At 43.0% G+C, this 27,500-nt stretch overlaps 1 protein-coding gene across 1 annotated transcript in view; it reads right to left on the reverse strand.

Moving 5' to 3' along the window:
- Positions 1–27,500, reverse strand: part of LOC135205498 (uncharacterized) — a 95,785-nt gene that overhangs the window by 60,335 nt on the left and 7,950 nt on the right. Inside the window, exons 2-7 of the mRNA XM_064236222.1 lie at positions 27,267–27,397; positions 26,817–26,987; positions 14,960–15,133; positions 14,696–14,842; positions 11,866–12,108; positions 11,474–11,570 (exon numbers count right to left, since the gene is read on the reverse strand). Coding sequence (XP_064092292.1) covers positions 11,474–11,570; positions 11,866–12,108; positions 14,696–14,842; positions 14,960–15,133; positions 26,817–26,987; positions 27,267–27,389 — 955 coding nt within the window. The 5' untranslated portion in view covers positions 27,390–27,397. The remainder of the gene's footprint in view (positions 1–11,473; positions 11,571–11,865; positions 12,109–14,695; positions 14,843–14,959; positions 15,134–26,816; positions 26,988–27,266; positions 27,398–27,500) is intronic.

Here is a 27,500-nt window from a genome sequence, read left to right on the forward strand (position 1 = left end):
GAGGCTATATTAAATGGTGAAAACTGTTTCTACTACCAGGAGGTACTGCAGTCAATCCCGCATTAGTGAGACTTCCACATGTTTGTATACACTGATTGCAAGTGCATTCATTTTCTCCTAATGATCCATTGTACATAATATTCTGGTATGTTAAGTGTAATCTTTTTTATAAAATAAATAAGTACATGTCCTAAATCTATGCATCCACAGGGGAACGGAAGAGAAGTTCTGTTGTTGGACACATTATTACAATGAATCAATTGACTAAATAATTAGAAACAGTGGTGAATTATTATTAATGAAAACATCCTTCATAACAAATGTCTGGTCTGGTCCAGGAGTGATTCACTTGATATTTACACATTATCATGATTTTGTAGTTTAAAAAAAAAAAAAAATCAGTTTTAGATTCACAGGCTTACCAAAAAGAATCTTTTCTTTAGTAAGAGGTGTTTACTAGCAACAGCAGCTTTGAATAAAACATATTTAAAAAGCTTTGCACATCAAACTGTACTCTGAAACTTTCATGTTTTAAGAGGCAAAATCACTATCAAGTTACCATAATGGTAAAATTCTTTATTTACACTGTTTTACTTATCTTCAAGTTGTAGAAATCATACAACATATTAACATTTTTCTAATAACAGAATGCTTTCTACAAACCCACTCATTGTAAATAGCCTAATTCTGTGCAAACAAATTCCTGTTACACCAACTTGATAGACCTTGAAAGGAAAAAAGGCCTATTGCATATGCCAAGCTAACATTAAAATGGCCATGAAGCAAAGATAATAAACCTCCACACTAACCTCCATCTTGAAGGCCGGCATTTTATGATTACTGGGTTTGCAGAAAAATGTACTTTTTTCATAAAATACTGAATTGCAATTTTGGAAAGAGGATCATAATGACAGTGAAAGAAGAGGGGAGAAGGCCAAGATGCAAGACATACAATTTCTCTCAAAGGGCAGTAGAGCAATACTGGATCACACCAAATCATAGGAGCTCCCAAACAGTAATAGATTTGCAATGGAAAGTAATCCAGAATAGTACAGTACATACTCCAAGCACATCAAGCATGAAAGCAACTTTGAGGAATGAGCTCACAAAGAGGACAAGCATGACCCACCAAAATACCCTCCAATCAGCTAAACTTGATCAATCATCATGATTGGGCTCAACATATAAAGTAGAGATTTTGCATAATATGACACAGTGGAGTTTTGCAATGATAACTACTCTAAGGATAACAATGAGCTCAAAGTTGTACTCAAAAGCCAGGGAAAAGGGAAGAGCATGCAAAGATTGGCTGGTGATAGAGTGCAACATGCTTTTCACTCTTGGAGATATAAAAATTTGAAGCACCATCAGTTGTAAATAGTACTTAAAAGTGCTCCTCCTCATAAATATATGAAGATTTTTAAAGCACTTATCTTGCATACCTTGTCAGTTTGATAATTACAAAATTTACAAATGTACCACTCAAACCAATCACCAGGGAGCAAGTAAGGGGGAAATCTATGGTGAAAGAAAATGTACATAAAAATGTAAACAAGAAAATATTGAGGAGCAAAGTCAACAGGTCTATACAGACTGGCGAAAGCACTTAGATTAAATTTCCTGCTGGTAGCTGATTTTGGAGCCCACAGTGTAGATTCTTCTTCTTCTTGTGAGCCACATCTAGAAATGTAACTGCCACCAATATAGGATATTGTAAGGTAATGGATGTTTGTGACAATACATAGGTGGTCCTGTAAAATTTTCTGCTACCAAAAATAGTTCTGCATACTTTATACTTAACCAATAAAATCCAATCCCTTGTTTCTTTTACAAAAACAAATAATTTTATTCACAAGTTCCTTGGCTACACCAAATGGTTTGGTTAGACCCATATTCTACCTGCTCAGTAAGTTAAACTTACTAGTACAATGTATGAATTTACACTTAACCCTTTGGCACAAAAAATATTTTTACCTTTTGCAAAGTAAATGTCATGATGCAACTAAGCGCAACATAATTTCTACAGAATATCCTTACTTCATACATCACAATATCATAAAAGCAGAATGTATCTACATATATAAGTATTCATGAAGTTCCTTTTACTATCCAGCACTCACTGAAAAAATGTTCCCTCTTCAAAAGTGACTATCAAATTTATTGTAAACAGGAAATGGCTCAATTTGGATTTGCATTCATACTTATCAAGCTCTACTAAAATAAAAAAAATTAAGGTAACGAACATTCTCCTGTTGTACAATTACCCTATAAAATATTGCATCACTTTACGAAATGTATCATTCGGATCGTTTTTCTTTTATTTTCCATACAATAATTTTGAGAAGTTTTTCTTATATGAAAATTGGAATCTATTAGCCCATGTAAATAATAAAAGTGCATGGAAAAACCTTGTTTCATGCAAGTTTTTAAACATTTTGTACAAATTATTATGAAATATTTCTTGATGTTTAGATAAAAGCAGGCCTACCAACCGTATTCAACCGATTATCATCTGTATAAGGATTGTTGATATTTAATGCAAATAATACGTGTGAGGGGAGTTTGGCTTATCTAATGTTATCAGGTTATCATCTATTTAAAGATCTTTCTGATATAAGAAAAAAAAAACTTATTTTAAATTGGCATTTGAAATATAACAAAAATATTACGTACATAACTTCTTCTTTAAATTACTATAAAAATACATTTCGCTTGACCGAAGGATGATGAAATGCACTTGAAGTGTGCGGTTCGGTTGGCACGCCTGGAACATCGAATTTTGAGGAGACTGATGTTGATGCATGATAACTTATTAATCTTAAATATGGTAATTTGTTTTCTTTTAATATCATAAAAAATACATGAAATTGACAATATTTTTTATATATTTGACAGAGAATTCAGACATACCAGAGAAAGAAGATGGAAGTATTGTTTTTAATACATAAATGAATAGTTTATTACTTGTCACATAGGCTTAGAATGATTGAAACTAGTAACGACATCTGTGTGAACAGATTTACCGGTGCTTTGGGAGCTTGTTGCACTAAATTACATTCTAAAGCATTTACTGAACTTTTATTAATTGAAGTATTTTTTTACTAAAATGATATTGTCATGTTACAATAAAGTTTTATACATACTTACCTGACAGATATATACTTAGCTATAGACTCCGTCGTCTCCGACAGAATTTCAAATTTCGCGGCACACGCTACAGGTAGGTCAGGTGATCTACCGCCCTGCCCTGGGTGGCAGGACTAGGAACCATTCCCGTTTTCTAATCAGAATTCTTCTCTTCCACCTGTCTCCTGCGGGGAGGCTGGGTGGGCCATTAATCGTATATATCTGTCAGGTAAGTATGTATAAAACTTTATTGTAACATGACAATATCATTTTTATACATTCAACTTCCCTGCCAGATATATACTTAGCTGATTAGCACCCATTGGTGGTGGGTAAGAGACAGCTAACTACTGAAATAGACAGGTAAACAACATATGTTGTAGGTATTAATAAACCTTGGTTCCTACCTTATTAGGCTGAAGACTTCGCGGCTACTGCCTTGGAGTCTGCTTAGCCTCAAGAGCCTCAGCGAGATATTGATCTATGGCTAAGAGTTCTTGTGGGTCTGCCAATGGGGTCTTATCCACTTACTCGGCAGAGCCTAAAGGCCTTTGTCATTGGGTGCTATTCCACTAACATGACAATACACCTTGTTCAAGGAGCACAACACCGATCCCGATCACCTGATCCTAACATCCATGTTAGTTCTAAGATTGCAAGGAGTTATCCCCGAACTCCTTACAAACAACCAAAAGCTCGAAACATAATTACACTTTCATTTTTACAAAATATAAAAAAAAAAAAATTTTTGTACTCCCCTACTAGCCATACATACCCTTGATCCCCTACCAGCAATGACACTATGCTCCCGTGCGACATCAGTGAGCTTGCTAATAGAAAACCAAGCACATATCTGACAAGTGGGTTTATGTACGATAAAAACACAATATTTAAGGATCAGTCTTTGCTCCAAGACCCAGTACTGTATCTGCTGATACAAATGGACCTAGAGAGAAGCACTTCTCATAGGTCACTCTCACATCCTTCAGATAATGAGATGCAAACACTGAATTGCACCTCCAATACGTAGTCTCCATGATATTTTTAAGAGACATATTCTTTTGGAACGCCAAGGATGTTGCTACTGCTCTCACCTCATGGGTCTTGACCTTTAGAAGACCGAAGGATTCCTCCGAGCAGTTCTTGTGAGCGTCCGTAATTACGCTTCTCACAAAGAAAAGCTAAGGCGTTCTTGGACATGAGTCTTTTGGGGTTCTTCACCGCACACCAAAGACCTTGTTGACAAGCTCCATCTGTCTCTTCCTCTCTAAATAAAATTTAAGAGCTCTCACTGGACAGAGAGACCTCTCTATCTCTCTGCCTACGAGGTTAGATAGACCTTTTACTTCAAAGCTTCTGGGCCAAGGTTTTGACGGGTTTTCGTTCTTCACCAGAAACATTGTCTGGAACGAGCAGATGGCAGCATCTCCTTTGAACCCCACTGTGGAATCTAGAGCGTGCAATTCGCTCGTCCTCTTGGCTGTAGCGAGAGACAACAGGAATAAGCATTTCCTAGTGACGTCGCGGAAGGAAGCCAGATGTAAAGGCTCGAATTTATCCGATGAAAGCAATTTCAGGACCACGTCCAGATTCCAACTAGGTGTTCTAGGAGTTGCTGCTTTTGAAGTTTCAAAGGATCTAATTAGATCGTGTAGATCTTTGTTGTCTGCAATATCTAGCCCTCGATTTCTAAATACTGAAGACAGCATGCTTCTGTATCCCTTTATTGTTGAGACAGATAGGTGTGATTCCTCTCTCAGAAAGAGGAGGAAATCGGCAATATTCACTATAGAGGTACTAGAGGAGGACAGCTTCTGACTCTTACACCACCTCCTAAAGACTTCCCACTTCGATTGGTATACTCTTCTCGTCGAAGCTCTGCGGGCTCTAGCGATAGAGCCCGCAGCCTTGCGAGAAAAGCCCCTCGCTCTGACAAGTCTTTCGATAGTCGAAAGGCAGTCAGAGCGAGACCTGGGAGGTTGTGATGAAACCTCTCGAAGTGGGGTTGTCTGAGTAGATCTGGTCTGTTTGGAAGAGATCTGGGGAAGTCCACTATCCACTCCAGTACCTCCGTGAACCATTCCTGGGCTGGCCAAAATGGGGCTATTAGTGTCAACTTCGTGTTCTTTGACGCTACGAACTTCCTGAGCACTTCCCCCAGGATCTTGAACGGGGGAAAGGCGTATGCGTCCACACCCGACCAATCCAGGAGAAACGCGTCTATTGCGAAGGCTCTCGGATCTTCTACTAGAGAGCAAAAGACCTCTATTCTTTTGGAGAGGAACGTCGCAAACAGGTCTATGTGAGGTCTCCCCCACAGGGACCAAAGACTTCGACACACTTCTTCGTGTAGAGTCCATTCTGTGGGAAGGACCTGATTCCTCCTGCTCAGTCTGTCCGCTCTCACATTCTTTATCCCTTGAACAAATCTTGTGAGGAGAGTTATGCCTCTTTCTTCTGTCCAGGTTAACAGGTGTCTTGTTAACTGAAAGAGGGAGAAAGAGTGCGTGCCTCCTTGCTTGCGTATGTAAGCCAGAGCCGTGGTGTTGTCCGAGTTTATCTGTATCACCCCGCCTCTGACTATCTCTTCGAAGAACTTTAAGGCTAGGTGTATGGCCACTAGTTCCTTGCAATTGATGTGCCAGGACACCTGTTCCTTTGTCCAGGTGCCTGACACCTCCCTTGCTCCTAGCGTCGCTCCCCATCCCGACTCCGAAGCGTCGAAATATAACACTTGGTCTGGGTTTTGCAGGGCAAGCGATACGCCTTCGTTCTTTTGAAGAGGAAGGATCCACCACTTCAAATGATCTTTTACCTCTTGTGGAAGCGGGAAGATGTCCGAGAGTTGTCCCGTCTTCCAACTCCACACCCCTTTCAGGAAAAACTGAAGAGGGCGAAGGTGAAGCCTCCCCAGAGAGAAGAACTTTTCTAGTGAGGACAGGTCCCTAAAAGGCTCAGATAATCCCTCGCTGAACTGTTCTTTCTCTCTAAGAAGCTCGAGATTTTCGACAAACCTCGAGTGATTCTTTCTCGCGAAGGAAATACTCGAAAACCCCGAGAATCCATCTGAATCCCCAGATAGACCAAGCTCTGGCTGGGGATCAGCTGCGACTTCTCGAGGTTCACGAGTAATCCCAGCGATTCTATCATGTTCCTTGTTAATGATAAGTCCTCCAAGCACTGAATCTCCGACTTGGCCCTGATCAGCCAGTCGTCCAAGTAGAGGGAGATGTTTATTCCCTCTAGGTGAAGCCATCTTGCCACATTCGCCATCAGGTTGGTGAATACTTGCGGAGCTGTAGACAGACGAAGCACAGAGCCCTGAATTGAAAAATCTTGTCTCCTATTACAAATCGAAGATATTTCTTTGACAAATGGTGAATGGGAACGTGGAAATACGCATCTTGCAAGTCCAGAGAGACCATCCAATCTCCTGGACGAAGAGCCGACATTACTGAAGCGGACGTTCCATGCGAAACTTCTTTTCTGAACAAAGCGATTCAGAGCGCTTACGTCCAGAACTGGTCTCCACCCCCCCGATGCCTTTGGTACTAGAAAAAGGCGATTGTAAAATCCCGGGGAGTGTGGATCCTGCACAAGTTCGATGGCCTCCTTTTCCCACATTTGTTCCACCATTTGAAGGAGAGTCTTTCTTATTACAGGGTCTCTGTACCTCGCTGACAGTTCCCGAGGCGTAGATGTTAGGGGAGGGCTGTCCTCGAAGGGGATTACATATCCTTTCTTTAGGACCGACACTGACCAAGGGTCGGCTCCCCTTTTTGCCCATACTCCTGCAAAGTTCAGGAGTCTGGCGCCCACTGGTGCTTGAAGGAGCAACAAGTCATTTGTTTTTCTTGAAAGGCCTAAAGGAAGACCTTCCTCTCTTGTCAGAGCTCTTCTTTCTGGCAGGGGGACGAGCCGCTGCACCTCCACGAAAGGGCTGCTGAGGAGGACGAGAGTCCTTCTTAATCGCCGACACTACAGGCGTCCTTTCTTGGATGTTTGTGTTAGTAGGTCCTGTGTCGCCTTCTCAGTTAGCGAGCGAGATATATCCTTCACTAACTGAGAAGGAAACAGATGATCCGACAGAGAGGGGCGAACAATAAAGCAGTCCTCTGGCTCGGAGAAACCCCTTTTGATAATAGGGATCCATATACTGATCTCTTCTTCAGGAGACCAGCACCAAAAGGGAAGCCACTTCTCCCGAACCGTCCTGTACTGCCTTGTCCATGCAAGACAGGACGCTATGGAGAATCTCTGGGTTTTTAAGAAACTCCGGATCTTTAGATTTGTTGGCCAGAACTCCAAGTGACCAATCCAGAAAGTTGAACACCTCTAAAGTGACAAAAAGTCCCTTTAGAAAGTGGTTCAACTCCGAAGTGCTCCACGTCGATCTGACCGATCCTAAGGAGTGACGTCTAGAGGCCTCCACTAAATTGGAAAAGTCCGCATCTGCCGAGGCAGGCAGAGAAAGACCCATAGTCTCTCCTGTCCCATACCAAATACCTCTCTTTCCATGTAGTTTGGAAGGAGGCATGCAGAATACCGTCTTTCCCAACTCTTTCTTCTTGTCCATCCAAGAATCTAAAGAATGGAGTGCCTTCTTCATAGATATTGCAGGCTTCATTTTCAGAAAGGCCGAAGATTTTGCCGTAGCCGAGCTCGAAAAGAGAGAACGAGGAGAAGGAGGAGCCGCCGGACTAAGAGAGTCTCCAAACTCTTGTAGCAGTAATGAGGCTAAGACCTTATAACTCGAGAGTCCCTCATTTGCAGGAGGTTCGTCATCAGACAAATCGTCTAAACCTCGATCAGACGAAGGAGAAAGCTCACGTTTGGAGGGAGAGTCCTTCCAAGACCTACGATCTGAAGGAGAGGAGCTCCTATTTGGAGAAGAGTCATAAATTCCAGGAACGAGTCTCCGACTCCTGCCTCCTGGCTCTTGACTCTTGCCTCCTGACTCCTGACTCCTGCCTCCTGACTCCGGACTCCTCCTCCGATCCGGACTCCTGACTCCGGACCTCCTGACTCCGCCTCCTGACTCCCTGCCCTGCTCCTGCTCCTGCTCCTGCCTCCGACTCCTGCTCTTGCTCGACTTGCACTCGACTCCTGGCTCTGCTCTTGACTCCTGCCTCCTGCCTGGATGCCTCGACTCCGACTCCTGCCTCCTGCCTCCTGGTTGACTCCTCACTCCTGCTCTTGCCTCGTGCTGGTGACTCCGCACTCCTGGCTCTTGGCTCCTGCCTCCTGGGTGACTCCTCACTCCTGGCCGGTGCCAGACATCTGATAGGTTCATCCAGGTTCGTACAGGAAACCTCACCTCGAGTAGGAGGATTGATCCTGGCGGCAGATACCTCCATACGTCTGGAGGATCTTTTGATCGGAAGGGAAGAGTCTTTCCTTCTAGGAGGCTCCTTTGACAGAACTCCTACAAAAGACGAAATCTGCTCTTGCATAGCCATCATGAACCTCTTCGTAACCTCCTCTTTATCCTCTTTGGGAGGAGGGGAAGGAGGAGGGGAGGAGTCCATAGCCTCCACCTCCTGCCTCCTTCTCACTCTGGTTGAAAGAATGGCTCTTCTTGCCTTCTTCACTCCCGAAGGAGACTCCTCAGGGAAGTTTTTCTGGGCTCGAATCAATTGTCGGAGCCTTCCAACTCCTCTTGAGTGGTCGAGATCGATCTGAATCCCTCCAATCACGTCTCGGAGATGAAGATCCCGACGACGAAAAACACTCACGCAGGACGCTTTTACAATAGCGATCCTTGGCAGTCTGGGGTGTCACAGAAACCGCCGAAGGGACACCTGATCGGTGGGGATTCTCCACAACCTCCTTTCGGTTTTCGACATTCCTTCTCCTCTGGGCATGTGAGCTTGGAAGAGGTCTAGACCTAGGAGCGTTGCTGAGCCGACCAGATGCCCCCTCCACTACACTGGGGACACTCATATCACTGTCCACTGAAAAATCACTAGCCTTACCTTGTATGGCAGCCATTTTGTTTTCCATCAACTTGAAGGCTGCTTTTAGATCCGCAAGTTCTTTCGCTGAATCTACAGGTTCTGCAATAGGAGAAGGGGCTGCAATGGAAGGAGAAGTAGCAATAATTACCCTTGGGGAAGATCCCAAGCTAGGAATTAGTTCAGATCTCGAACTACTTAAACTTCTATAAGAAGCCTTCCTCACTCTTTCTCTCTCTAACTTTTTCAAATAATTAGTTAGATTCTTCCATTCGTTCTCACTCAAATTCTCACATTCCTTGCAAGTATTAGTAAAAGAACATTCATACTCCCTGCAACCCTTGCATACAGTGTGAGGGTCTACCGAAGCTTTCGGCAACCTCACCTTACAGCCTACATTCACACAACGTCTCACAACCATTCCAGAGTCAGACATTTTTAAAGAAAAATCCAAAATCAAGTCCACAAAACAGTCCACAAAAGCGTATGCCAATCCAACAATCCAGATACGTCACCAAAAGTCGGTCAAGAAGATCAATTGCCGGTGAAAAAAGAAAAACCAATCGAGAGGAACCAACAACAATGTTGATGGCCCGGGCGACAGAAGAATTCTGATTAGAAAACGGGAATGGTTCCTAGTCCTGCCACCCAGGGCAGGGCGGTAGATCACCTGACCTACCGGTAGCGTGTGCCGCGAAATTTGAAATTCTGTCGGAGACGACGGAGTCTATAGCTAAGTATATATCTGGCAGGGAAGTTGAATGTATAAAATTAAATTTTTTAATGTTACGTTTCAACCTCTTGCTCACTATCAATATTATCTACCACCCATTACGAATATTAATAATAAATAGAAATAGATTTTTATTTTTCTGTTTTACCTCTTTATGGAGTGTGTAACCATTTTTCTCTCAAGGAGTTACTAATTCAGTCCTCAGCCATATGGTTTCAGAATTAGGCCATTCAATACTGAAATGATCAATTATATATTGGGCATAACAGCTGTAAAAAGAGCACATTATTGGTTATAAAAACCGAATACAACAGTAATAGTACTTATAAACAAAATAATGCTGCATATTATGATTTCTCTGCCTTTCACGGACCAGAGAAGGACCATTAGCCTAGACAAACGCTCATTTTACATTTTTTATATTTTGATTATGATAAACAAAATATAAAAAATTGTTTTGTTATTAATGAGGTATACGCAAAACAAATAGGCCTATAATTATGAGTGCTAAAATAAAACCTTCAGACCAAAAAAAGGGTTGGGCCGAGTTACAAGAAAAAATTAATACCACAATTATTAAAGAAGAAACACATGAAAGAATGATAGTAATTTCAATTTCATTTAAACAATGTTATTTAGCTCGCCTGCCATAATACACATTAGCAAGCGACTTGGTTTTTTGTTTTACAGTTAAGTTAGCCCGTCGTGTGCAGGAAAAGGACTTTGCTCTAGGGTAACCTGTAACCAATTAACAGAAACTTAGTCTACCACCATAGAACATCATGCACGGGCGCAGCTAAGCGAATAGTTGCTAGATACCGCTTGCTAAATACTTCCATATTTATATACACCTATTGTCCGAAACATTTAGGCAACTGTTGCAATATTTTGTAATGTAACTGTACATAGGGTGGAATATACCGCACTGTACCAAGCTGGAGTAAAGGGAGATCATCTCATTCACTTACCTACTGACTGATTTGTCTTGGTGCTAAAGGGAAAGTGAAGGGAGGGACATTACTAAACAGTCGGACAGCTGGACATCTTTCAATCTTTCAACAAAACCACTTTAAAGTTCATTTTGGGTAATATAGCAAAATGCAATGTAAAATTATTATTCCATCATATTGTAGTATGATCTGTCAGGTGTTTTTTTTTAAGAGAAAATTAAAAATACAATGCAAAATGCCTTCTCTTCATAAGACTAGGAATTTCTGGAAATGAAAGCTCTATATGATTCTCACTGCACAAAATTATTTTCTTATACTGTATGCAGTTTCTCAGACTGAACTTTCTCATTATGATACCAGGCAATCACAACCAATGAACTAAAGCAAGAAAAACCAGACAGGTATACCTTACCGTAAATTTACTGGTTCTTTACCGCTTCTAATTTCAATGACTACTGCTGTAGTCACAAGTCACTATTAAAACATCGACAGCACAGTTATTTATCTTTGGAGTTTAAATAAACACATAAAAACAATCAAATGCATACAAAAATATGCCTATGAGGGCAGGGGTAACAAATACAGTACCTAACAAACAGATCATTCTTGCACATCACCCAATCACAGAAAACAGAATAACAATGCAAATCCTTCTCCTAAAAAGACAATTATCAGACCCTTCTGTAATCAAACACAATTTGGAAACAAACCTTCAACATCCAACGACTGAGCTACTCTCACATTTCCCTGCGGCTTCACTCTTGGTACAGCTACAGAAGATGATAGCCTCATGTTTCTCATTCCTGCCTGAAAAAGAGTTCAAATCTTAATCACACTTGGTGCAAGCTTAAAATTTCATAAATAACGACACTGGCATTAGATCATTTATATCCGACAAATAAAACAATTACTATAGCAACTTAAATATATTTTATACAATAAAATAAAATTTTTGCAATTAGCACCTGGAGGAAAAAATTCTGTCATCTATTTTTTTCATCAGAAAAATATATGAATAAAAGCAATTCCTTTTTTATGAGTCATAAGTAGCTAATATGAGTGAAATGAAAGGAAAATTAGCATTAAAACATTTAAAACTTACTGTTATCCCCTGGGAAGGGTTTAAGCTCAGGGGCTGGGACGCTCGGCTCTGAATGTTAACAAGAGGTGGTAAGGCAGTATCAGGCTCATCCTGAGTAAGCGTATCACTTTCAGCCTCATCCAGGTCTTCATCAAATTTATCAACCTCCGAAAAGTCATGGTAATCCTTTTGTCCCATCAAACCCTTAGCACCTTCCATTTCCATATCCAAGGGATCTTCTTCACTTTGCAATTCAAATGATGTCTGGAAAGATGTTTCATTTTGCTTCTTTAATCCACTTGGCATAAAAGAAAATATCAAATGCATTCTGTACCATACGGTTCAATTGCCTCTGGAAAATTTCATATTGTTCCCTGAGTCTTTAAATATGTTCTTATTACATTACTCTCTTGCTCACCCAACAGTGGTGCGAATATGCATACAAAGCAGATATTATATGCTGAATATTTTAGCATACACTAGACTATCACAAAGTCTTTCCATGCTTAGTGTAAACAAATACTAAACACATAAAACCTAACGAATCCACTGAAGTAAGAACAATACAGTTTTGATGGGACCATAGAACCTATCTGTGAGATATGGAAGTTTTTACATATCTGTTGTAAGTTTCAAGACTTGAAATCAAAATATGTACTGTACCTAAATTAATGGTGACCGATGTTGCAAAAATGTGCCATCAGCACACTAATGTATTTACAATTTATTTTCATGAAGCAATCATATTTATGTATGCACTTAATATAAAAAACAATCATGTGTACATTATTTACTAAAACCATACAACTGTACATAGAGGTTACAACTACAATATTCTGGATCACTGTAGCAAAAGCAAATGTAAAAACTGTGGTTAGAAGTGATATGTGAAAAATTTAATTTTTATTTCTGTAGAAATATGAAGCTACATGTGCACCACGTGGATGCTATAGCAAGAAGGGCAAAGATTCAACAATATCTGCAAATAAATTAAGTAGCAGCAGTTACAAGTTGAAAAAGAAAATAAAAAGACATCTATAATCTACACTCCAGAAAAAAAACTTTATGTGCTAGAACATTCCTGGTAGTTGAACAAGCCTGTAACTTCTTGGAATCGTACAGCCCAATGTGCAAAGTCATTTTATGACTTGCTGCTTTAGTTAGGCAGATAAAGGAAGCCTGGATGAGTCAGAAAGAATAATGCTAACGATATTTAACTTGAAAGGAAGTTGAAAAGGGATGAATAAAAAATGTACAATAAACAACTTTGATGATACAAAAGAAAGCCCCTTCCATCTACTTTACAAATTCCTTGACTATCCCATTATCCAAGAACCAATAATACTTACAATTCATTAAGTCCCACAGCACCAAGATTTAAAGAACTTTCAGTCACATTCACTAAAGGTAGCTATAAAAATCAACAAATAACAATTCACTAAGCCCCACAGCACCATAATTTAAAGACTTTCAGTCCCATTCACTAAAGGTAGATATAAAAACCAGCAAATAACAATTGATGACAAGGATGTCGTTGCCAGACTGCAATAAGAACAACTGAATGCTACAGCAAAACAAGAGCAAGAGCTTTGGTGGGTAAAAAAGGGTGCAACCTTGGTGGGAAAACCACACTTGCCTACCTAACAACCACTAATTACTAATTAGCAATTCAGGGTTTAGTGTCTATTCCCTGACCACTGTATACTGTTGCAAAGTACAGTACACATAGTCTGTCCAGAATCCAGATTTGGAGATGTGTTGAAAGGTCCTACATAATTTTTATGAAATAATTACAAATAAATTGGAGGTAGAAATTAGCATTAAAACAAGTACCCACATAGAACATTATTAAAAAAATGGATTACAGTAATTTGACAAACATCATTAAAATAATAACCATGATTGTGCAACAAATTACAGGAATGATATTGAAAAATTATTGTTATTATAGTATAATGGTTTGAAATAAACAGCATAGTGATATAAATTAATTACTGAAGTAAATACTTGAAATTTTAAATTATAGTATCCTGTTTGCTGTAAACTGTTTCATGAACATAATCACTTTAAAGACATGTTAGAAGCAAAAATAGCATGTGCAATCATTAAAAATAACTTCTTTACTTCTCTATTTACAGTTGCTATGAAAAAATAACTGTATACAACAGTAAAAAGGCGTGTAGTACTTGAAAAGCTTCGAAAGCTACAAACTACCTGCTTAAACTAACTACCAGTGCTGTTCAAATAGTATGGAAGGAATTGGTGAAAATCTTACTACATACATAATTTCATTAATGTTATTAACTGTCCAAAGAACTATGGTCCACAGTATATGTGTATACACTAACTTACCAGAGCCTTCTGATCATCTTTCATTCTTACAAGTAGATTGATGTATCTAGACTTCATGTTTAACACAAAAATAGGCAAAAAAAAAAATATATGGGTTTGTGGTGAAAGAAATAGCATTTCGTACTTCTACTGCAATTTGTTTTATTAAAATTCTGTAAGGCATAATTATAGTATGATAAAACTTGTTATAAACTCAGCTTTCTCTTATCTAAGCTATATGAACTGAGGCTAACCTGCACTTCAAAAACAGTGAAATCCAGACACCCTGCACTACTGGACAGGACAAGAAACCTTATTTAAGTGCAGGCTATGCAGTGATCATGCAATGGGTCTATACTTCTTATGAATACTTTACTTAAAATCTACATAATCAAAAAGCATGTGCAATACAAAATATGTATCTGTTGATGCTCCTGGAACCACGATACTATTCAAAATTACTTTTGTTTGCTTTACATAACATTTGAATCTTATAAAAGCACTTCAAAGGTAAACTAACCTGTAAGTTAGAGAGAATTCTCATAATAGTCTGCCTCTCCCTTCTCACACGTATTTGTAGTGCACTGAGAGCTGCCTGCTGTTGCTCAGTATAGGAACGTATGTTGGCCTCCACTTGTGATTCAGCCTTTTTAAGGAACTTTGCAACCTGCAAATGTAAAAATAAAAAATTCAAGATAACTTGTATTTCATCAATACAAAATTAATACCAAGCCTATCTACTGTACCAAATTTTCTAAACAACCCAAAAAATAATAATAATGACCTGTTGCTGGATGGCACCAAGGGCTTCCTCAACCTGAGGCAAGCGTTTATCGTTAAAGTCAGTAGGCGATAGTGGCGGTAACGGGCGGTTATCTAAAGATGTCGGGAGGACCATGTTAAACACAGGTGAGTATCCCTCACATCTCTGAAGCATCTGAATTTTGTTAGCATCATTCTGAAAAGTTAAAAAACAATAAGAAAAATGCATTAAAAACCTGTAAATGTTTATGTTCTCTTTACCTGAGGTACATATGCATAATAGAGAAAAAGTTTTTGACAATTTTATTAAAGGTACAAATAATTTAATTCTACTGAAATATTGTCTATTTGGGTAGACAAACTAAGTTTCATATTTCTTGTTAAATTGGGAGAAGTGGTAGTTGCCTATAGGGTAAGACCTCCCAACTATGCTGTACTCAAAACCTTCACTTACTGACTTTAGCAGACATGAAAATACCAGTTACACTGGATGAGAAAAGAACCCACGAAGTAAAAATTAAAAGAAATGAAAATCACATTAAGCACAACAATTACAGTGATCAGGAAGGATGCAAAGCAGAAGGTACAGTTTGATAAAGAGGCCAACTATTTCCCACATGCACTGTGATGGGTAAAAGGATATACCTGACTATGCCCATTGAACTATGCAGTTTTTAAGTGATTAAATACAAGCAAAAATCTTGAAAGAATTAATTTTCCTATTATAAGGGAAAACATGATAACTGAAAAAATCAGTAGGGCAAAAATAAGTAAAATTAATGAGCTACTACATACACAATTTCTCAACTTTATGCCCATCCCAAAAAGTCAACAAAAATAATAGATTATGAACTTAAAACGATAACCCAAACTATCAATCAGAAATCTGTAATTCAACAGGTAGGATAAAAAGTAAAGAGCTACTAAATAAAATGGCAAGTAACGTAACTCATTCATAAATCATGGATCATTACTATTTCTATAATTCTTTTTCCTATTATCAAATACAGTGGTACCTCGACATAAGAAAGTCCCAGCTTACGAAAAATTCAAGTTACGAAAGCAAATACGAAGATTTTTTTGGCTCTACATATGAAAATAATTCAGGTTACAAAAGGTTGTTGCTGTAAAGTCCCAAGATTCGCCTGGACCACAGATAACAATTTTAAAACTCGCGCGCCGCCAACTGAGTAGACTCGCCACCATCCTCCCGCTCTCCCATTGGTTCCTGGTGCTAGTCACCGCCATAAGATCCTGCTCTCCTATTGGTCAGCATCTCTCCCATCATGCTCTACATAAAGGCGTCTTCGCCCACTGCTTCGCACCAGCGTTTGTGTATACACACGGAATTCATTCGTTCACATATACGATTTTGCTTATTAACGTAAATTCGTGTTAGTGATTTCATTGTACTACTTTATCATGTTGTGTGAGAACTTTAGTATACTACATAACTTAATTACGTACAGTATACGTAGTCATGGGTCCCAAGAAAGTTGCTGAAGTTCACGGAAAGAAGAGAATGCTTTCTATGGAGACAAAGATGGAGATAATTGAGAAGTATGAAGCTGGCATGCGATTGAATGTGATCACTAGGAATACGGCCAAAATCTGTCGACGATAGGCACCATCCTTAAGCAGAAGGAAGCCATCAAAGCAGCTACACCTTCCAAGGGCGTGACTATTTTGTCCAACAAGAGGAGCCACGTGCACGAAAAGATGGAGAGGCTGCTTCTTGTCTGGATAAAAGGCAAAGAAATAATTGGTGATACGATAACTGAGACGGCAATCTCCCACAAGGCCAGCGCTATTTTCGGCGATTTGATTGCCCAGGCCAAAGACGACGGAGGAGAAGGGACATCGACGCCAACCCCAGACTTCAAGGCTTCTCATGGGTGGTTCGAAAAATTCCGCAAACGGACTGGCATCCATTCAGTGGTGCGGCATAGGGAGGCGGCCAGCTCGGACACAAAAGCGGCCGAAGCCTTTATTAAGACGTTCGACGAGATGACGATCAACGAAGGCTACAGTTCTCAGCAAGTCTTCAACTGTGACGAGACTGGCCTTTTTTGGAATAAAAAATGCCTTGTCGGACGTACATCACGGAGGAAGAGAAGAAGCTACCCGGGTATAAGCCTATGAAAGACAGGCTTACGCTTGCACTTTATTCGAACGCCAGTGGGGATTGCAAGGTGAAGTCCCTACTTGTCTATCATTCGGAGACTCCTCGAGCCTTCAAGACCCACAAAGTGCTGAAGAAGAAGCTTCCAGTGATATGGAGGGCTAATGCAAAAGCCTGGGTAACAAGACTTTTGTTCACCGAGTGGGTAAATCTGTGTTTCGGCCCGACAGTGAAGAAATTCTTGGAAGAGAAGCGCCTCCCTCTGAAATGTCTGCTGTAGTTGGACAATGCCCCTGCTCACCCTCCTGGCCTCGAGGAAGATATCCTAGCGGAGTATTCTTTCATCAAGGTTCTTTATTTTCCGCCTAACACCACCCCTCTCCTCCAGCCCATGGACCAGCAAGTGAAATCGAACTTCAAGAAGCTGTATGCGAAATGACAATTTGTCCAAAATTGCATTTTTCCTAACTATACAAACCTGAGGTCCTTTTACACTAGGAAGGTACTAGCGGCAGCTGGATAGGTCGTAAGCTTTCGAACAAGGGGTTCGGTAGTTAACTGCTTGTCCGACAGGCGCGCATAGCGGCGCGGACTGGGAGGTTAAACAAATCACTTTTGCTTTTGGCCCAAGCAAAAACTGCAGAGTGAGGGGTGTGGCATGAGGTGGGATATGTGTAAAGGACCTCAGGTTTGTATAGTTAGGAAAAATGCAATTTTGGACAAATTGTCATTTGTTCCGACACGGCATACAAACCTTCGGTCCTTTTACAATAGGAAGACTCACTTCTTGGTGGGAGGAATCTGAGTCTTTTGTGAACAGACTGGTGTTTGCCCAACTTGGAATGCCTCCCTGGTCGTAAGAGAGGGAGGGATCCAAGCCTCTGTCCGATTGATCGGGGTGTGCACCGCAGGATCAATGGTCAGACCTCTGGACCAAGTACTAAGAAGAGAGGCAAGAGTATCTCTTCGCCCTTCCCCCTTACCAGCAAACAAGAACAAGTTCCTATTTGCAAGAGGCAACATAAAGTTATGGTTTGTCTCTTGTTGGCATCCCACTTCCCCCCCCTTGTAGGAGGAAGTGGTGGATATTCGCTCCCATCCCCTAGTGAAAGGGATAGGATGGGGCTCTGTCGAGTAGCTCACCGCATCTCGTCCTTATCCAGCAAGGTGATGACCCACAGGTAGAGAGGGAGAAAAAGATAGGAAGAGAAGCCAGTCACTCTCTCATTCACTTATCTATTCTTACAGTCACACCAGGACTCGATGCTGTTCAGCCTGCTAGGGTCTGGGTTAGCTACACAATGTTGAGCAGCCACCACGGGTCCCAAGGAAAACGATCCAAGGACCTGTGGGCAATATCCACAAGGTAGAAGGAGGTGCCAGTGGTCTGGTTGTACCAGACCCCTGCCTTCAGTACCTGCGCCACGGAGAAGTTCTTGTGTAACTCGAGGGAGTGTACTTCTAGTCATCTTGGTGCTGACGAAGAGTCTTCAACACTCAGCCTGGGATGTCGAGTTTCTTCAAGAAAGCGCGGTCGCGCTTTCACAGGACAAAGCAGCATCTCCTTCGCATCGAAGGCGGTGAAGTCCATTAGGGAGGGGATTGTGAAGGACTCTAACCGATCGTCAGGAACCGAAGGGTTCAGAGTCTTCGCTACGAATTCGGTACTGAAATCGAGCGTCACGAATCCCATCCCTTGGATGCTTGACTTCGCAGGAAAAGTCATGCAATTACCTCAGAGGAAAAGAAGGGAATGGTCGTATGACCTATCCCTCTTCTCGACTTCGGTGATGTCCTGTACCCATACTGGTCTATCCGTCTGCAGCGAAGTTGTCTTCTCGGTAGTGGATAGGACACCGACACTCAATGGTGGGTGTCGATGGTATGGGTACTGTGGACAAGCCGTTAGGACGAAGAAAAGACTGTTATGGAACAACCGAACTAGTCCACAGCGAAGTTCGTAACAGACTTGGGCGCTCTGACAGCTGCCGACTGACTGCGTTCGGTAGGAGGCAAGTTGTCCAAGCACACCGAGCAAGTCACGTGACCTTCGCCTTAAAAGGGTTATGCCAAGAGACTAAACAAACTAATTTGTTCGTCACCGATGCCAGAAGGCAAGGTGATGACTCTCTTAAGGCATGTGCCCAACAGGCGAAAGTCAATTGCCTCTAGAGACCGAGGTCCCTGATGGCAGATATCTCATAGTATAGTTGATTCTCGGCTAAGGAGAAACAACACTATGTGTCGTTGAAAGACGAAGGTGTACAGAAATGCAAACCTTCGTCTTCACAGCTGAACCGAGAGAAGGATTCTCAAGATTCTGAACCTGTGCTACAAAGACTGAGACGCTAACCGCTATTCATTGCTGTCCGGTGAGATCGTAGTTTGCAATAAAAGCGGAGCGCTTTTCAGTAATGAAGACAGGGAAATACTGCCTAGAAGAACTGCTTCTCATGGGCTGAACATTTGGGAAGTAGAGCTGTCAGGTCTGGAGAGTAGGCGATGTCTTCTGACATATCTGTTAATTCGGGGCGAGCAATGAATAATTGCACACCTACGAATACGAGATATTTTGAAGACAAACTCAGATGTCTGCAAAAATCATTCGCATTATCGCGGTGCGATGCAGACGGGTGACTAGTACAGACTTCCGTTACCGTGCGGTAAACAGAAAGATGAAAGAGTCCAAGAGATATCTCTGTTGAAAATTCTCGCAATGTCGAAGGCGATGAAATTCGAGCGTCACAGCAGTAGATGGTCCTTCATTATTGCGAGAATCCCCGTTAATCAGAGACCTAAGTCCATGATTGTTGGCAGAGATACGGTTCGGTAGTCAATCAAACCAGGGGAGAGAGAGAGTAACCGACCGTGCATCTCCGAGACCTAGCTGATACTGAGCCGCTATCAGGCAGTTCAATACGCAGTAGCTCTCGGTGACTCGTCATCCTGAGTTGCCAGGTAATCCATTATTCCACGAAGGAATGCGTTCGGCTAGAACCACGAGGCATTAAAAAAAAAAAAAAAAAAAAAAAAAAGGAATACGCCTCGAGCCAATTATATTTAAACCGAAACGGATTTTCGGTTAATACAAAAGCTGATTTGGTGTTGTCATGACAATACCAAGTATCTAAAATCGAACTGATAACTGCTGGGAGGTTGCAGGTAACCCCGAGTTGCAGTTCAATTAAGATACAATTCGTCGCGGTCACAAACCGTAGAGTTAACTACGGTATGTGCCTACCCCCCGGACAATTCAACAATGTTTAAAAGAATCATGTCGCCTGAGGGTAATATACGTAGTATATTTGTAGGTTCTGTACCACGACCTCCAATCCTAAATTCTTTTCCTCTCGAGGAATGAGAATAAGGATTGGAGATCGACCGCCTTCGTTTCTCTAGTCAAGAGAGTGAAGGAGAAGTCTTCCCAAAGGAAAGCTTCAATGGTGAACAGAATACCGAAGACGATAGTTCAAGTCAAACTGGGAAGTTCCTGTCCGTTCTTCTCTATTCCAGGTTAATCGCCTACTGTGAGATACTCTTCTTTCAGCAGCAGTCTTCCTTCCAAATGCTAGAAAATTACAGGAATTCGAGCATAAGCGAGGTTCCCGATTATCGTGTAACAATTATCGGGGATTCTCGCTCACTTTGGACCGTGGTCTCGCCTAAGTGTTTGGAGATCGTAAAAAACTCGAACACTGAGTGCGCTAGAAATTCCGTAGAATTCTAAGCACTCTGCGAAACCCCCCACCGAATTCGTCAAACGATATCGGCTGGTGATCCTCCCGATTCCCCCCTCCCGAGAACGAGAAAGGGGCAGGATCCCTCCTCAACGACCGGGGCTTACGTCAGGTAGGACCCGAAGGTCCCCCCGGTAGCGCAGCCCCTAACGTGGGATCTTTACAGAGAAATCTCTGTAGGATCCCTCCCCACCCCTTTCCCTCGTAGCCGTAAGGCGAGAGGGAATAGGGAGGAATTGGATACTGGCTCGCCTTCCCAGCGGAACTAGCAGTTGGAGAAGAAAGGAGCAGCCATCGCCTTACGGCGATGGCCTCTCAGAGCCTGGGAAAACGTATCGTCATGGAGAAAACGTTTTCCCGAGGAGGGTTACGAACTCATACTGTAGGTAAGGGTCTGCCGCCACTGTGAACGTCGTCTGGTGGGGCTGATCGACACCTGACAGGAGAGAGCCGATACCGTCCTCCGACTCATTCCAGTCCTCGTCGATCGAAACCTCAGGAGGACCGAAGGGTATTCAAATACGGTGTCCGAAGACACGTAGAAACGCCTCGTCGCAGTAGAGGAGGTGAAGTAGCTTGTTCGACCGGCCAGAACTGTGAGAGCCTTCTTGTCCGGAGACGAGAGGAACTACCTGGTTCAACACAGTCGGCAAGCTCCAATCGCGGCAGACCCACCGTCGATTTGGGTTCCCTCTTGGGCCCCAAAACGACTCTAGCCGAGACGTGGCTCTGCTGGTGGGAGCGGCGATCCTTCCCGAGGTCGTTGTGCTGACGAATCAGAGCCACCTCGGCAAAAGTTCATCTGGATCCTTCGAGGTCGTTGTGCTGACGAATCAGCGCCATAACCTCGGCAAAGTTCCTCTGGATCTCGGAAGTCACAGCATCTTGCAGAGTGGACCGTTAAGCCCTTCGAACAAGAGCATATTCCGAGAACCTTCCTCCTAAGAAGGGGGAACAGCGACAGCCCTCTCGGTCATCTCCATCCACTTTGCGCAATACGTCCTGGCCGGTTCCAAGAACCGTGCCTGCACGTAGGGCATCGTGGTGGGATCATGAGGGGCGCCACCCCTCACGATCACTCCTCAATACCTCGCTCCTCCCGGTGTAACCCGAGGAGGTTTGAAGGTACGGGAGAGGCAGACCTGACGCTCCCTCCTCGCTCGCTGGCAGAACCAGCAGGCTTGGAGGCTGCAGGCGATCGTCAACCCTCGGTGGCGATCGAGCTGCAGGCCTGGTCGAACCGTCTCGCTGTGGAGAACGGCTGGACTGAGCACAGCGGCCCCCGATCTCGAGTGTCAGAAGAGCTGGTGCTGGTTGCCGTACCCGATCGCTCTCTGTGAGAGCGACGGTCAGGCGACCTGCAGGCTCCACTGTCACAGTGAGACCGGTGCTTGTCCTCACGGCACGTCACGTCGCTGGTTCCAGCCGTGGCTGGCACCAGCGAACGGGAGGACCTCTTCCCAGCCTCAGCCCGTGGCCGGTCGTGGACCGTCACGTCCCCGGGTAGCCAGCTGGTCGCCGCGAGAGCGAGAGCTGGTCTGGTGAGAGTCGCGTGAGCGCTGTCACCAGCCTTCCGCCCCGTGCCGTGAACCTGACGCTGAGCGGACTCAGAGGTCTGGTTCCTGGCTGCACTGGTCGCTGGTAGGCGACCGTACAATCGGTACCTCCCGCGAACGAGAGGCCGAGACGGACCGTCGTCGGACCCTGGATGCAGTGGCAGAACCACTGACACCAGGCGAGGAAGTACCGGGTGTTAGCCGTACCCCTCTGGTCCCCGTAAGTCTTTCTTCCTTGCGGAAGAAGAGACGGGTCCCCGCTCCCGAAGAAGAGCAGGAGACAGCGGAAGGAATCCGTCCCGTCCCACCGAGGTGAGACGAGTCCCTGAGAAGCTCCCGAGGGAGACTTCTTAGGATGGAGGAGGCAAACCTTTCTTCTTCCCTCGGCTGTGAAGCCTTAGAAGTCCAAGGGGAAGAGGCGGCAGCCGACACGATGAAGAAGATTGAATACGACGACGACGACACCGACATCTTCCTTCCTTCTTCTCGGCTCAGCTTCCTCAGGCGGACAGACGTAAGATCTGCGTATCCAGCAGGGCGGAGCCGGGGCTGCTGTAGCCGAAGCCACAGGGCCCCGGACGCACCTGTACAGACAGACCAAAGTCTGGGGTAGTACCACCACGAACAGGGACGACGTCAGCAGGTATGGGCATCTCAGGAACAGCAGGCACAGCCAGCACAGCATCAGTAGGGACAGCCAGCGCAGCAACGGCAGGGACAGCCAGCGCAGCAACTGCAGGGACAGCCAGCGCAGCAACTGCATGGACAGTCAGCCCAGAATCGGCAGGCTACGGCAGGGCCCCCAAGCACCGGAAACACAGGAAGCTGGAAGCAGCAGCCAGCAACATCCTGGTACCGGCGGCAGGTCCAGGGGCGAGCTCTATGGCAGCGGAAGTGTGGTCGGCGGCAGCGAGGCAAACAACCACGACGGCGGCGGCACGCCCCCTCTCGGTAACGGCGAACGGCAACTTCACAGCGGCTGTAGGCAAGACTGTTACCACGTGAGGCGAGTACACCAGGTGAGGAGGGACGTCGTCACCTGGAGCGTGGTCACCACTCCATGGGTGACCGCAGTAGGCCCAGACATAGAACCGCAGCCCCTGGACACTAGCACGCCCTGCAAATGGAAGGACGCCATACCTCACCAAGGTCCACCCTCGTGGCAGTAGCACCTGCGGAAATAACAGTAGTAGCGATTAGTGGGGGGGAAGTCCCCTCGCGCAGGGGGGTTGAAGCCCTCTCCGAACGAGTGGAGACCCCGAATACAATTGTACATCGGGCACGAGCGCCCTCCCCGCGCTCGACGGGTCGGGCGAGGAGAAGAACGCAGATAACCTCCCCCCCCCAAGGGGAAGGGCCATCTGTGGGAGCTGAGCGGGGGGGGGGGGGGGGGGGGGGGGAGGGGGGGTGGGGGGGGGGGGGGGGGGGGGGGGGGGGGGGGGGGTCTCGTTTCCTACCCCCGCACAGCACCCATGTACCCAACAATAATAATAAGCCCGAGAGCAATCGTGCCCTCGGGCCCGAATGCAAGGGCATAAGGATCAATTCCCTGACTGAGCGGAACTTGAACCAAATAATATTGATGCAATCAATAACTAAAGGAATAAAATGAAAAAGAATCTTGCATTACGATTCACTTCACAATGAATAAGGGCTCGGATCGAGCGCATTTGCGCCCTCGGTACCGAGCGCAAGGGTAAAAGGATCCATTCCCGATTATGAATGGAAACCTTGATCCATAATGAATTGATGCAATCAAAATAATATATAAAATGAAAAAGAATATGCGCTTGCGATTTCACTTCATACAAATAAAAAGGGGAAGGATCAATCCCGGGAAATAGCGGAAACATTGATCCAAGTAAAACAATGCAATCTCAATAAAATATGAAAATGAAAAAGAGCTGCATTTGCGATTTCACTTCATTCAAATAAAAAGGGGAAAGGATCAATTTCCGGGTAAGCTCGGAACTGATCCAAAATGAGTATTGCTACAATCAAATAATATATATTGAAAATTGAAAAAGAATACTGTACTTGCGATTCCACTTCCATACAGAATAAGTTTTCGTGCCGAGCGCATTCGCTCGGCAACGAGCATACAGGTCAAAAAAAAATATAAATGAAAAGAGCACTTACTTACGATTTTCATCTACACATTTCCCAACCAAAATATACGGCTCGGAGCGAGCGCTCTCCCGCCCATCGGCACCGAGCATACACAATACGAGGATCATTTTCTGGGAAAATGAATTCCCGCACTTACGCCCTCAGTCCCGGCACTCGGGTAATCGGAGGGCGTGGTGAAACCAAGATCCTTTAATTCACAATTGAATTCTATGGAAATAAATATGAAATGATTGTACTTACAATTCAGTTTCACTAGATAAATAGAAAAAGAAAAAAACACACCTATTCGAAACAGCAACGACGATGAAGCGGGCAGAGAGCGATGATACACGTCCACACGCCAGCAGGCCGAAAAAGCAAAGTGATTTGTTTACCTCCCAGTCGCGCGCGCGCGCCTGTCGGACAAGCAGTTAACTACCAAGACCCCTTGTTCGAAAGCTTACGACCTATCCAGCTGCCGCTAGTACCTTCCTAGTGTAAAAGGACCGAAGGTTTGTATGCCGTGTCGGAACAAACATCTTTTCAAGAGATGTTTCGACATCACCGATACCACAAACCTCACCTTGCGTGAATTTTGGAAGGAGCATTTCAATATCGTAATATGCATCCAACTCATCGATCAAGCTTGGCAGGAGGTTTCAAGGCGAACCTTGAATTCTTCGTGTAGGAAACTCTGGCCTGATGCCATATCCGCCCGAGACTTCGAGGGATTCAACGTGGGCGAAGCTGGTACAGATTCAGAAACAGTTGACGATCCTGAAACTGTTTCGCAACCAGATCTTGATGAGTCCATGGGGCTGGTCGTTGATGAGGACGACATCAATGACCTTCTCGAGGAGCACCAAGAGGAGCTCACGACGGATGACCTGCAGGAGTTGGAGGGGGGGGCCATGCAAACATAACGTCGTTCAGAAGAGTTCTCTAGCAGTGCAAGGAGGGGACGACGACCGACCCCTATGGCAACGGCAGAAATTAAGGATGCTCTAGCTGCTTTTCATAAGGTGCAATCATTTGTAGAAAAGAGATACCCCAAAAAGGCTTATACAGGTCGTATGCTTGCGCAGTTCGATGATGTTTGCCTGCGTCGTTTCAGGAACATTGTCAAAAGCAGGCAGAAGCAATCTTCCTTGGATAGTTATTTCTTAAAGAGGCTCTTAGTAAGAGTAAGCAAACAGGAAGATCCAAGTGATACTACGAAAAAACAGAAAGTTGAAAATGGTTAAGAAATTGAAAAAAAAAAAAAAAAAAAAAAAAAAAAAAAAACGTAAAGTATAAAAAGTAAAAAGACAAAATGTAAAAATCACTAAAAGAAAAAAAAAAAGGAAAAAATTAATTTTAAATGTTTTGTAAAGTTAAGTATTGAGGTTTTGTGTCATTTGTTAATGTGTTTCATAAAGTTTAGTCTTAATGTTTCCTGACATTTTTTAATGTGTATCGTAAAGTTAAGTGTACGTACAAGTTTTCTGCCGTTTATCCTCCTCCTCTGTTGCCACTTTCGGAGATAGCCTCACTCGAAAGGTAAGACTCCACATTTTACTACATACGTACGTATGTACGTACAGTATTTCTTGTATACCATGTACACTAATACACTTTATTTACAGGTACTATGTAGTACATATTAGTAGTACATATTAAGTTAAGTATTGAATGGTCCAAATTGTTGTATTTCATTGTTTATTGGTCAATTTAGCTTTATTATAAAATTTACTGGGGTGTTTTTGTAGGACTTGGAACGAATTAGGCAATTTACATGTAAAATGCGGTTCAAGAAATGAAAAGCTCAGGTTATGAAGGCCACCTCAGAACGGATTAATTTCATATCCTGAGGTACCACTGTACAGTACGCTAGTCAAGTCAAGAATGTCAGCATCCAAACTTCATCATTTTTAAAGAGGGCCAAAAACTGGAGCAGAAAATTACTCATGAAATTGAATGTCTAAAAACTAGAGCGCAAAATTACTCATGGAATTTACTGTTATGTGGGCAGAGATCATCCAAACCATAACCATTGTTGGAAAAGTAGAATTATACAGGCTCAAGGAGCCCAATAAGGAATTTTGCCATATTTTCAGAAACTATCATTTGCCTTGTTTTAAAAAGAAATTTTATGATCCCAATATCAGGCTAAGTTTCATACAGGTCACACGCAACCTCTCATTTTTATCATCAATTACACTTGATTTTAAAATTGGATCTGCGTACAGTAATCACTTACAGGTTGAAGTTTCCCTTCAACCAACTGAAGACACCTTAGATTATATAACTTTCAGCTAACTAACAATAAAGTAAAATTACAGTATGCTAGATTCTCACAACACTTCTAATACTTACAATCAAAAGAGAGCTAACAGCAACCGTTCCATTTGTAGAATGAATGGCATGTGTCAAGAGATGACAGTTGAGGCACTCATGGATTGTCCATTCACTGACAAAGTAGCTTCGTACCAAAAACTTTTGTCCTTCTGTTATACCTCCTAAATTTAGGGTGGCAACACAAGCACCCTGTAACACACATTAAATGTCTTAATCAAAATGCTAAATGAATAATCTTCATTTATGAAACATTTCTAGGTCCAGTAAAATATAAGCATAATTAGCTCAATACAGTATACCTTAACCATGAAAAGATAGTCATCTATTGATACAATAAATATCTAATGATACAATATTGTAGTATTTTAATATGAACATATAATACATTGTGAACATAAAAATGTTATTGTTTTGCTTTAAATGGAAAGGTTAGGAATTACATCACCAAAAGTAAAGAACAAATATAACCTTGGAGAAGAAAGGATGTTGACTTTCTTCCGGCTTAAGATTAGGCACGCCGGGGGCTAAGGCTTCGGGTGTCTCTCGCACATGCAAGCGGATATTTAGGCAGCTGCAGACCAATTGTACCATTCTCACCCCTGGAAAAAATGAACAGCCTTTAAAAAAGGAAAGATATCCATACTATAAAGAACAAGTTGACTAAGAATGTCATGGAATAATGATTACGTACTACCATTAGAG

This window comes from Macrobrachium nipponense, chromosome 24, assembly GCF_015104395.2.
Source record: "Macrobrachium nipponense isolate FS-2020 chromosome 24, ASM1510439v2, whole genome shotgun sequence".
Lineage (NCBI taxonomy): Eukaryota > Metazoa > Arthropoda > Malacostraca > Decapoda > Palaemonidae > Macrobrachium > Macrobrachium nipponense.